Source organism: Oreochromis aureus, linkage group 3, assembly GCF_013358895.1.
Source record: "Oreochromis aureus strain Israel breed Guangdong linkage group 3, ZZ_aureus, whole genome shotgun sequence".
In the NCBI taxonomy this organism is placed as follows: domain Eukaryota; kingdom Metazoa; phylum Chordata; class Actinopteri; order Cichliformes; family Cichlidae; genus Oreochromis; species Oreochromis aureus.
The window spans coordinates 25,600,935-25,613,209 of NC_052944.1; the positions used below are offsets into that span (position 1 = coordinate 25,600,935).

Here is a 12,275-nt window from a genome sequence, read left to right on the forward strand (position 1 = left end):
CCAAGAATATTTTGATGCTTTGGTGCATAAAATTGTCTGAAATTCTCATTTTTGTTTGTTTTGCCACAATTACTTCACATACAGCAAAGCTGGGACAAATGTTCATGTGACGTCTAAATCATTCAAATCCAAGAAGTAAATGTATAATAACATACTCTGTACAGTGATGTTGACTGCACTGCTGAACTCTCCTGATCCAGACTCACACCAGTACACTCCAGTATCTGACTTTGATGTGTAGATGTTACATGTGTATCCAGTCATTCTCCTACAGACAGAGTACAGTCGGCCGTCCTCAGAGAACTTCATCACTCTCCACTCAGTGAAGTTTCCCTCACAGGTCAGTGAGACAGAGTCAGAGATGAAGTGTTGCACTCTGTCAGGACTCACTGTGAGAGACGCTGCTGAATGAACATCTGGAAACAACATGCAGTGAAGAGACAAAGCTCACAGATGTTAGCATTCAAAATATCACAGTGAAAATATTTGTTTGTTTGAAGCTTCTGAAGATCAGTGATAATATTTCAATAAGATACAGTGTTTGTTTTTTATTATGAAAACTTTATCATCTTTATTATAGATTCAATTATCCAAAATTAAAAGAAAAAAACAAAAAAATCAGATAAAATAAATATTAAACAAAAAAAGAATAGAAGAATATATACAGACCATTTTCCTACAAAAACTCAGCTCACCCCAAACAGGACTGAAATGCTCTCACCCCATTTTACTTCAAACTGGCACACCAGTAAACCAGGACTCTCATGATTTTTGATCCCCTCTTTGACTCAGACTAACAAATAACTTTTACACCATCAAAAACTTTGGAGGCATCAATGAAACCTATAAACTGATGAGTTATTTCCTCAATATTTGTTTACAGTTTCCTTCAATATAAACACAAATCAGTGCCATGTTTAGATTTAAAGCCAAGCTGGTTATCAGTGGAGTTAATAAACATGTTTAATCTGTCAGCAGAATTCTTTCTAAAACTTTTCATATTATACTGGCTGAGGTTAAAGACATATAATTATCAGGACTTTACCAGCTTTAACCCTGATCAGCACTAATAGAACAGACAACACTGAGTCTGACAACAAACCCTGAATCACACAGACAGTCAAATCAATGGAAAACAAAGGAGCTGAATACTGACATGTTTAAGATGATCTAACCCACATGCTTTATCTGCTGGCAGATAAAAGTAAAAATATTCAAAGAGAAAACATTTAAAATCTCATTTACCGTTTTTGTTTTTCATGTTATCACATTAAATAAAAACTGAATATTAAGAAAAGGAAAGAAGAAAATTCAGTTTGGTTTGATCACAGAGAGAAAGGAAAATATTCAGTTCAGTTCTTCTTTTGGGGAGTTTTAATGTACACAGACATCAATGGTTGTCATGGAGATGAGATTTTAATGGTCTAAATCTTGGTGAATAAAAATGATGACCTAACATGAGCTCATTGAAAGGACAGAGAGAAACAAACTGACCTGCAGACCAGACAAACTTTGGTTGACTGTGATCAGTGTGATACTCTGGGTCTCCTCTTCCAGCTCTGCACACATATCCTGCTGTGTGTGTCTGTCCATGAATGATGTAGGAGTCCTGTGCAGTCCCACTGCCATCAGGTAGCAGCTCATAACTGGAGGATTTCTCTGATAGATCAGGAACAGCTTTATACCAGTAGAAGCTCCATCCTGCAGACGGATGTTCAACCTGACAGTTCAGAGTTACTGAGGCTCCAGGACTCAGCCATGATGGAGACACAGTGAGGACAGGACGGGGTTTATCTGTTCAACAAAGATTTTCTCTCAGTGAACATGTAGTACAGTCTCTGAACAGTGAGCTCAGTTTATACAAAGAATAATAATCTCAGTCTATATGAACAGAAACACATTTTACAAAGTGTTCAAACAGCTTAAAGGAAATATGACTTACTGTCAGAAACTGTCAGTGTGACTGAATCACTCCACTCTGTTGTTTTATGCTGTGAACTTTTCATTCTGCCCTTACAGCGATAGTTTCCACTGTTGGATGATGAAGCAGATCTAATCCTGTATTCATTTTGATTTGGAGGTTTTCTGATGCTGTTTGTTTCCCACTCATAATCCCACTCAGTGTCTCCTCCATGGATCTCACATCTGACAGTGATCGTCTCTCCTCTGTATATCTCAGACCAGTTTGGATACAGAGTCACAACAGGCCTGTTTGACACTGTTAATGTTCAAGAAAGTACAATAAAAACACATAAAAGACAAAAGGTTCAATTACCATCAGATGTAGTGCTTTGTGGTACGTTAAACTTACCAATCCTGACTGTCTCACTGTCCTCTGTGTAGTAAACTGGTTCTCCTCTTCCTCCTTTGCAGCTGTAGAGTCCTCCCTCTGAGACACTGATTTGTCCATTTGATAGAAAAACTGCATCTTGAGTTGTCAGGGGTTGAGAGTATTTTTCATCTCTGTACCAGTAGTATTTCCATCCAGAAGTTGATGATGATGATGATGATGATGGGCTCACAGAGCAGGTCAGGGTCACACTGCCCCCTACTGGAACAGCTGTCCTATCAGCTCTCAGTTCAGCCTTTGGTTTATCTGCAGTTCAGTTTAGAACAAGAACATAAAAGTAAAAATGACTGAATCAGAACAATTTAAAGAACGGGATGGAAATACACAGATGATCAAATATCATGAAACCATAATAGTCGAGATAAAACAAACTGTGTCAAACAAAACACTCAACATGCACAGTTCAAATAAGTAATTTGAGGTATGCCTGTCATGGTCCTGGGTCTGTATTGTAATATTGTGCAAATTTGCAATGTATGGTGTTCTAATTATTTTATGTTTTAATTTAGATTGCACAAGACTATAAAGTTATTCTTCTAGGACCTCCGAAGTGGTAGGCAGCCACAAGGAAATTTTTTGTTAAAGCACATGCTTTTAAGAGACTGAAGTGCCTAAAGCCTTTGTGTTTTATGTTTGTAGTTTTCAAAGCGTTCAATAAATACAGCAAAGCGCCCGTCTTGAAGAAGCCGTGCCTGTGTTGTCATTTCGGAACTACAATTAGGTTCAGCTGTGTCTCCCTCCTGTGTGTAGTTTCCTCGTTTCCCCTCTGTGTGTATTTATAGGATGTGTCCTCTTGTGTGCATTACTGGCATGTCTGTGTTCCTCCATGCTGCTCTTCCTTCTGGTCATTTTTTGTGCTCTCCGTCCCCTCGTGTTCAGGTTTGTTGTTCAGTTCTTAGTTTTTCCAGGTTAGAGTTATTTTTAAGTTCTATTTCTCGCCACCCTTGCTTTTGGTTGTATGTCACTCTCCTCCAATAAAGCTCACTCACATCTCATCCTGTGCCTGCACTTTGGGTCCTTAATTCATATCTCAACACGGCTTGCCCCACAGCCGTGACAATGATCGAGTTTATCGATCAGTAATGAGAAAGTAACTCAGGATAATATGATCTTAATTTGTTTTGCACATATGATAATTGTTCCTAAATGAGTGTGAGCAATTATAATTTCATTGGTGTTATTTTTACTTTTGTTTTTGGTGTATTGTTCCTTTATCAAATGTACCAGTAACAGCCAATCAGTGTAACCACATTACATGCATTTTTATTTCCAGTCTTTGACAGTGATGGTGTCCAACTTCAGTCCTTGTGGATAAAATCTGTTTGAAGTTTGAATGAGGATTTAGTGGGGGACGTTGGGGGGGGGAAGCAGACAATTCTAAAGGTAGTGGAGCCTTTTGTCTCTTCATCCACTGTAAGAGGTAGCAGTGGCGGTTTTTCTAAACTGATGGCTTTGAACTTTTCTTGTCCATCTTGGTTTTAATTTTGCACTCCAGTATGAACACCCATCCCCCAACCCGAGAATCATAACCTAACAGACCTACACCTTATTTCACAGATTCGCTTTGTCTGGGGTTTATTTCTGGGATTTCGCACAACCCAGGATTCAAATCATGAATACATAATGGGCTTGGATTTACAACATTATGAATGAAATGTGCTCTATTTGGAAGCAGCATGTCTCCCTCCCCGTTCGATGGGTTGTGTGTGAGACTTTAAATCATCAAACTGTAAATTATAAATTTTAAATTGTTATTGATCCCTTTACCCCGAGTCCTAAAGTGTATATTTATTTTCTTACTCTTCTTATATTTATTGTTTGTTTACTTGCACTGTTGTAACTGGAGCCTCGTCGTCTCGTCTCTCTATATACTGGACTGTATGTAGCGGAGATGACAATAAAGTTTACTTTGATTTCAGCAGCAAGCAGGCGCACCGAGGGCTCTCGCGCTCACTTTTCGCGTATAGAATTTCGAAAAAACATCGGTGCAAATTATAAGTCTGTATCATAATGTCTGGTGTTTTCGTGTTTGTTGGTTTGCTTTTATTTTGTTTTATTTTGCAAGTTGGTTATTAGATGCTGTGCCAGCCAGCCAGAGAATCCCCCGCCGCCCCGCCCTCTCCTCCCTGTGCCGCAAGCAGCAGGCGCACCTCGCAAATGGAGGGCGCCCTTACTCCCAGCAAATGGGCGATAGAAAACCGATCGGTGCCTACGACATTCCCTAAATGCGCATGATGTCGGGGCAGCATGAGTACGAGCAATTTTTTTTTTTTTTTTTTTTTTTGCCGATGCCCGTGATGCCGCCCCCCACCACTATGCCGCCCCGGGCAACCACCCGTGTCGCCCGTATCAAAAACCGCTACTGAGAGGTAGCAAGGGAGTGTGAACCTTTCTTTGGGGGAAGACCAAAGGTGTGAAAACAGCTGTGTACTGCCTTTTGTTCTTGTAGGAAGTATTTAAACCCAGGGGCATGCTGGGTTCGGGAGAGACTCTGCCAATCGACTGCCCCGCGATGATGGCTTCTCACGCCAAGGTTGGGGTTCTTTTCCTTTTTGATTAAAGGATGTTAGCTACCACTCACCGTTTGTCTGCAGGCTTCATTAAATGGAAACTTCCATAACAAGATGGTCCCATGAACAGGATGGTCTGTGTGGTTGCTGAACAATGGTTCCATGGACGGGCTGAATCACCCCTGAGGGAAATGGTACCTTTGTTCTACTGGTTCTACTGGTTCGGTCCATCACAGGGACGGTGGTTTGAGTACACTGTCGGGGATAATCATTTCCGCGTACTACAGTGCACGGAATTACGTTATTTTAGCACTTCTCTGCCAAGAAGGGAAGACGGCCATTGCAGAGGACGCTCTGAATGTAAAGGGAAGTTGGATCCAGTAAAGCAGCAGCCGTTCCATCAGGCGGCCAGGGACAAAACTCAGTATGTGACTGACTATATATATACAGTCAGGTCCATAAATACTGGGACATCGACACAATTCTAACATTTTTGGCTCTATACACCACCACAATGGATTCCAAATGAAACGAACAAGATGTGCTTTAACTGCAGACTGTCAGCTTTTAATTGAGGGTATTTACATCCAAATCAGGTGAACGGTGTAGGAATTACAACAGTTTGCAAATGTGCCTCCCACTTGTTAAGGGACCAAAAGTAATGGGACAGAATAAGAACCATAAATCAAACATTCATTTTTTAATACTTGGTTGCAAATCCTTTGCAGTCAATCACAGCCTGAAGTCTGGAACACATAGACATCACCGGACGCTGGGTTTCATCCCTGTTGATGCTCTGCAAGGCCTCTACTGCAGCAGTCTTCAGTTCCTGCTTGTTCTTGGGGCATTTTCCCTTCAGTTTTGTCTTCAGCAAGTGAAATGCATGCTCAATTGGATTCAGGTCAGGTGATTGACTTGGCCATTGCAAAACAGTCCACTTCTTTCCCTTCAAAAACTCTTTCATTGCTTTTGCAGTATGCTTTGGGTCGTTGTCCATCTGCACTGTGAAGCGCCGTCCAATGAGTTTTGAAGCATTTGTCTGAATATGAGCAGATAATATTGCCCGAAACACTTCAGAATTCATCGTGTTGCTTTTGTCAGCACTCACATCATCAACAAATACAAGAGAACCAGTTCCACTGGCAGCCATACATGCCCACACCATGACACTTCCACCACAATGCTTCACTGATGAGGTGGTATGCTTAGGATCATGAGCAGTTCCTTTCCTTCTCCATACTCTTCTCTTCCCATCACTCTGGTACAAGTTGATCTTGGTCTCATCTGTCCATAGGATGTTGTTCCAGAACTGTGAAGGCTTTTTTAGATGTTGTTTGGGAAACTCTAATCTGGCCTTCCTGTTTTGGGGGCTCACCAGAGGTTTACATCTTGTGGTGAACCCTCTGTATTCACACTGGTGGAGTCTTCTCTTGATTGTTGACTTTGACACACATACACCTATCTCCTGGAGAGTGTTCTTGATCTGGCCAACTGTTGTGAAGGGTGTTTTCTTCACCAGGGAAAGGATTCTTTGGTCATCCACCACGGTTGTTTTCCGTGTTCTTCCGGGTCTTTTGGTGTTGCTGCGCTCACGGTGCGTTCCTTCTTTTTGAGAGTGTTTCAAACAGTTGTTTTGGCCACGCCTAATGTTTTTGCTATCTCTCTGATGGGTTTGTTTTGTTTTTTCAGCCTAATGATGGCTTGCTTCACTGATAGTGACAGCTCTTTGGATCTCATCTTGGCAGTTGACAGCAACAGATTCCAAATGCAAACAGCACACTTGAAATGAACTCTGGACCTTTTATCTGTTCATTGTAATTGGGGTAATGAGGGAATAACACACACCTGGCCATGGAACAGTTGAGAAGGCAATTGTCCCATTATTTTTGGCCCCTTAAGAAGTGGGAGGCACATTTGCAAACTGTTGTAATTCCTACACCGTTCACCTGATTTGGATGTAAACACCCTCAAATAAAACCTGACAGTCTGCAGTTAAAGCACATCTTGTTCGTTTCATTTGGAATCCATTGTGGTGGTGTATAGAGCCAAAAATGTTAGAATTGTGTCGATGTCCCAATATTTATGGACCTGACTGTATATATATATATATAAAAAAAGCGGGGTAAAAACAATGAAAAGTGGGAAGAAAAGAAATGAAAACAAAGGAAAAAGTAGAAAGGTGTGTGGGGGAATTGTCTCCAATTGGGAGAAGGTGATACTGCAGGTCACCAACTGCCCTAGGTGGACACAAAAGAAACAAAATAGGAGCGTTGTTGATGAAAATAAGCAATAATAATAGGAAGAAGGGTTTGTGTTTCTCAGCCTAGAACAACTACAATCTCACTTTCAGTTTTTTAAGAAAAGAGAATTCAAAACCGAAGAGGGGACGTGTTGGTTAAGCAGTGATGAGAATGATCAAAGTGTCTCAGTCTGTCAGTTGCAGATGGGTAAACAGACTTGGATCAATCTCCACGGGCAGCGGTCGGAATCAAATTATAGGTTAACATCATTAGAAACACCCAGGCCAAGTTTTGTCGTTACAGCTTCACTTCCATGTGTTCCTCATCCTGAAAAGCAAGCTCCAAGGATGTTAACCTCTCCCTGAAGACAAGAAATGCAGTTCCAAAAGCAACAACATGGCAGGCCAAGAGACGACAGCATTCTCCTGAGCAGTGAGGGGTCCATCAGCATGGAGAAAACACCATCATCATGACTGGATGGGTAGAGATGCGTTTCCAACAAGTGGCACCTTCACTGTGTGTGAATGGACCTTGAGTAGACTGTCTGAGTTTGACATTTGCCATGTTTGGACTGAAATGGCAATGGAAGAGACAGTTGAAGACACAGGACAAAGCTGAAGAGAACTGACTGCAACTAACTGCTGCAAGAGGGAGAGGAGACCACAGTGGAAGGAGGAGGAGGACACATGGAGGAACGCTGTTGTTTAGTGTGGGAAATCAAATTGGGTTAGCAAACCTGGGGAGGAAAAACTGACTGCCTTGAAGTAGAGAATTGAGAACATTTCTGGAGCACCACAAAATAGGAGAGGTACACAAAAATCACGTACACAAACAGAAAATGGATTAACCCTACTAACACATACACACATGCATTGAAGCTCATGAAGACCAAGACAACATCTTAAGCATGCGTTGAGAAGTGATACGTAAACTAGTGGACTAGTATTATATTAGGAAAGATGACTGAATTATAGCAGGGGTAAACAGAATGCTGGAGAGAGGGTTTAAAATGAGTGAGCCTAATAGATTATTGAGTTTCTTGTTCCTGATGTGTGGGGGAGGTTTTACAATGGCACACACCTGGGTACATGCGAAGAAACTCATTATCTAATAGAGCATTAGCGTTGTGTTTTGTGGTGTGTGTGTGTGTGACTGATGGATGAGAGTTTTGGGGATTAATATGGCTGATGCATTTTCTTTTGTTATCAAGTTGAACCTGTCAATTAGTTGTGGTCTGATTTACCCTCCTAAGATGTCAGCTTTCTCACTCGACAGCACGTACACATGGACATCGCAACTGAAAGCTGACGGTTCACTGATTCTGATTCGTCAGGTCCGCGCTTTGTGTTTATGTCTTTTTTTTTTACACTAGATTCTGAAGTTGCAGTTTTTGTCGCTCTCAAACCAAAATTGACTGAACCAGCAGCAAAAGAAGATCAAAACTTCGCTTCACATAAAAATTGTCATGAATTCCCTCTTACTTTTGTTGTTTTGCTTCCATCACGAAAAAATCACACGTCCTGCAGAGCTCTTTCTCTCTCTCTCTCAGTGTACTTCAAGAACATCTAAAACGCTCAATTTTCTGCATTATTCGCTTGCTTATTATCCACCAGTCAACAGTTGTCGACAGCGCTGTTGGCTGCTATTTTTTTTTTTTTTTTATAACTTCCAGTGAGAAAGCCTTATTTCTGCTTTTTCAATACCAAAGAAATTTAAACTTTTTAAAATTACGACAAATTGTGAAACATTGAGCTGTGCCTCTAATAAAACCTCTGTAACTTTGCTCTGCTTCACTGCAGCAGCATTAGGTAATGTTCATATCTCGGTTCATGGTTTTCTTCGGTTTTTGTTCTACTGCAGAATATTTTTAAGGTTATCTGCTATGAAAAGCCAGGCCAAGAAAATCTCCTTCATGTTTTTCTGTGCTTTATCCTCAGTTATTTTGACACAAAAGCATTGGCTGTGATGTTTACACCTCTGATGAAGTCTCACAAGTGTCAGTACTGATATATGATCAGAATTATATTTCTGACTGTCTGAGACAAAATTTCCCGATTCCAATCAAATTGAATCAAATAGAAATCGTGGATCGAATCGAATCGGGACCATGTGAATCAGAATCAAATGAATTCTAGAAATCAGTAATGATACTTAGCCCTACTAAACAGACAACAGAGACGAGGATGAAGCACTAAGAGGAAGACAATGAAAGACCATGACAGTCACAAATAAATAAATCTGTATCGATGGTACTTTGTCCAGTTTCTTTCACTTGTTACTCTTGTGTATGTGAAGCTTTATTCATTTATAACTTTAACAGCCTTTTGAGGTTTATCCACAAGGACACTGAGGCAAACGGCACACCATGCCACTATAAATAACAGAGAGTAAGAATTCATAATAAGCTTAATAATAAAATAATAAAATAAAAAGAATAAAATCTTCAGGCAGGAATCTGAGTGGTTGAGTATGTTTTCACATTTGAGTTACCTGAATTTACCCTGCACTCATTAAGCTGTCCTGTAAAAGTATATTTTTTAAAAATGTCAGATAATCTGAATAAAGGTAACAGACTAATGTAAGCTCAAAGGAGTATTTCATTAATATAGTAAATGGACTGCTTCTTATATAATACTTTTGTACTCTACCTGAGCACTGAAAGTACTTGATACTTTCGTTCACACACATTTGGCATGCTTACTGGAGCAGCCAGGAATTTAACTACCAAATTTCTAATTAGAAGAGTACCTGCTATACCTCCTGAGCTACAGTCAGTACACTTAAAACCGATTTAATTTTGTTGTATCCATTAATTTTTTAAATTTTTTTTTATTATTGAGCACAGTATAGGAGATAACAGCTACATATGTGAACTGAAATAAAAACAGTATTTCTTACCTTCAGCATTTCCACAGATGACTGCACTGAGCACTAAAATAATGAGTAAAACCTCATCAGACATTAAAAAGTTGACAAAATCAAAACTAAAATAAATTAAGACCTTTTTCATGATGAACAGTAATCACCAAATTTCTGTGCTTCTGTTTGTCAAACACACTCTAAACATAAAAAGTCAAACTGTTGTAACACAGTGTGTAACTATAAGTGATGCAAAAAGCAGCAGTGTATCAAACATTTAAACACTTAAAGAATCACAAGTCTGCTTTGTTCCAGCTCTCAGGTAAACAGGTTAAAGCAGTGACACACTGTAATTCTCACAGATCAGAAACATTTTCATTAATCGCTGCCATTCAATGTCAGACGTGTACTTACAGAAAAAGCCCATCATGCAGAGCAAAGAGTGCCCCATCGTCACATCCAGCCTGCTGCACTCTGATCCACAGATAATCACAAATAGTTTTACTAAAAGAGAAGTTGTGTTTAATATAGATACGACAAGACTTTTTCTCCAGTTTCTTCTTCGGATTGGTCTCTTTGTGCTTCCTGCCCTTTCGCACACAAACTCAAACAGCTCCTGTAGCTTTGACCGCAGCAGTTCGTTGACATGTTTAATTTCCTGTTCACTGCAAACATAGAAGCTTGTTAATTGTGTTGTGTTGTTTCCTTTTTAAATAATATACAAAGATGCTCTGTTGCTTTACGTAAGGAGACATGTTTTGCCCTTTTTTGGGATTTTGGCAGGTCTCTGCAGACTGGGAGTCACTGAGAGTGAATATACCAAAATACCTTTTCTACTTTGGTGCCTGTATTTTCACTAAAACTTTTTTAAATCATTTTTTTTCCTCCTTTTGATTGTTTAACAGAGGAATTCAAGTTAATTCTTACTTTCGGCTGCATAAAAATGTGTTTATTTTATTTGACTCTTAGCTGAAACATCATCATGCAGTAATATAGTGAAAAGGCTCCTTTGACCTCAGACCTGTGAATGTTTTCAGTTTGTGGTTAAATTCTGGTTTTAAGTTTGGTGGAGACCCAAACACAGGAAATGACTCAGTGTGTGGCTGAAGTGAGACTAAAGACCTTTATGTTTCACCAACTAAAGAACAATTAAATTCATAGATAAATACATTCATTTCAAAGTTATATTTATTATCTGTTGTCATTTCAAAGTAAAGCAGGAACTCATTTATTCTGCAGACTGTTCTTTGTCTTGCTTTGACATGTATGTACAGATGCACACTGACCTTAGCCTCTGACTACATGCAAACACAATAAAATAAAACAAACTGATGATGTGAAATAATGATTGAAACACTGTAACAATGATGTTTGTGTTGAACACCACAAGTTACCAACCAAGATCATGTGATTCTGTCCAGAGTCAGTTCAAAAATCAGACCCACATCCAGAGCAGGACTCAGATTACCAAACAAATGTGACCTTTATTATGAAGCTGATAGTTTCAGGCCTCAGTGGTAACAAATGAAGAAAACTGAGTTACAGATAACTGATCACAGGAACACAGAGACTTACCTGTGGGTCATCACAAAATCCTCCATATGGTCTCTATCGAGATCACAGAAGTTTCAACTTACACCCTCCAGTCAACATAAATGAATAACTGAGACTTAAACACTGTGTGATTCCACAGGTATTAATCTCTCTGTCCAAATGATTCAGTTATGTGTAGACTAATACCCCAGAAGATACTGTGGTGTATTACCTACAATATGACTGTACAGGGATGTGTTTGTTGTGTATCTAATGTTGTTATAATAATTATCCCTGATTTTACCTTTAATTTTACTCATGTTGCCATAGTAATATTAAAACTTGAACGTATGCTGAGTAAATACACAAAACATTGCAACAAACCACATGTTGCTTCATCGTGTTAAACAGTTCACTTACAGGGAGTGCAGAATTATTAGGCAAGTTGTATTTTTGAGGAATAATTTTATTATTGAACAACAACCATGTTCTCAATGAACCCAAAAAACTCATTAATATCAAAGCTGAATGTTTTTGGAAGTAGTTTTTAGTTTGTTTTTAATTTTAGCTATTTTAGGGGGATATCTGTTTGTGCAGGCGACTATTACTGTGCATAATTATTAGGCAACTTAACAAAAAACAAATATATACCCATTTCAATTGTTTATTTTTACCAGTGAAACCAATATAACATCTCCACATTCACAAATATACATTTCTGACATTCAAAACAAAACAAAAACAAATCAGCGACCAATATAGCCACCTTTCTTTGCAAGGACA

At 39.3% G+C, this 12,275-nt stretch overlaps 3 protein-coding genes across 3 annotated transcripts in view; all 3 read right to left on the reverse strand.

Annotated features, from left to right (window-relative positions):
* Window positions 1–12,275, reverse strand: part of LOC116311487 (basement membrane-specific heparan sulfate proteoglycan core protein-like) — a 681,374-nt gene that overhangs the window by 373,693 nt on the left and 295,406 nt on the right. The window lies entirely within an intron of this gene.
* Window positions 1–12,275, reverse strand: part of LOC120439050 (immunoglobulin superfamily member 1-like) — a 265,608-nt gene that overhangs the window by 143,272 nt on the left and 110,061 nt on the right. The gene's annotated exons all lie outside the window — the stretch shown is intronic.
* LOC120439054 (immunoglobulin superfamily member 1-like) lies at window positions 80–10,450 on the reverse strand. Its single transcript, XM_039609740.1, has 6 exons — window positions 10,374–10,450; window positions 9,999–10,031; window positions 2,312–2,596; window positions 1,943–2,218; window positions 1,495–1,794; window positions 80–416 (listed from the first exon to the last, which is right to left on the reverse strand). Exons 1-6 carry the CDS (start codon window positions 10,408–10,410, stop codon window positions 103–105), a joined length of 1,245 nt encoding a protein of 414 aa, XP_039465674.1. The 5' UTR covers window positions 10,411–10,450; the 3' UTR covers window positions 80–102.

What these genes read in the sequence shown, in the direction of transcription:
- LOC120439054 (XM_039609740.1), bottom strand. Translation starts at nt 10,410, where the DNA reads ATGGGGCACTCTTTGCTCTGCATGATGGGCTTTTTCT. An exon ending in CTGCATGATGGGCTTTTTCT is followed by an intron (nt 10,032 to 10,373) that starts GTAAGTACACGT and finishes TCATTATTTTAG; the next exon opens with TGCTCAGTGCAGTCATCTGT. An exon ending in CAGTGAGACAGTCAGGATTG is followed by an intron (nt 2,219 to 2,311) that starts GTAAGTTTAACG and finishes GAACATTAACAG; the next exon opens with TGTCAAACAGGCCTGTTGTG.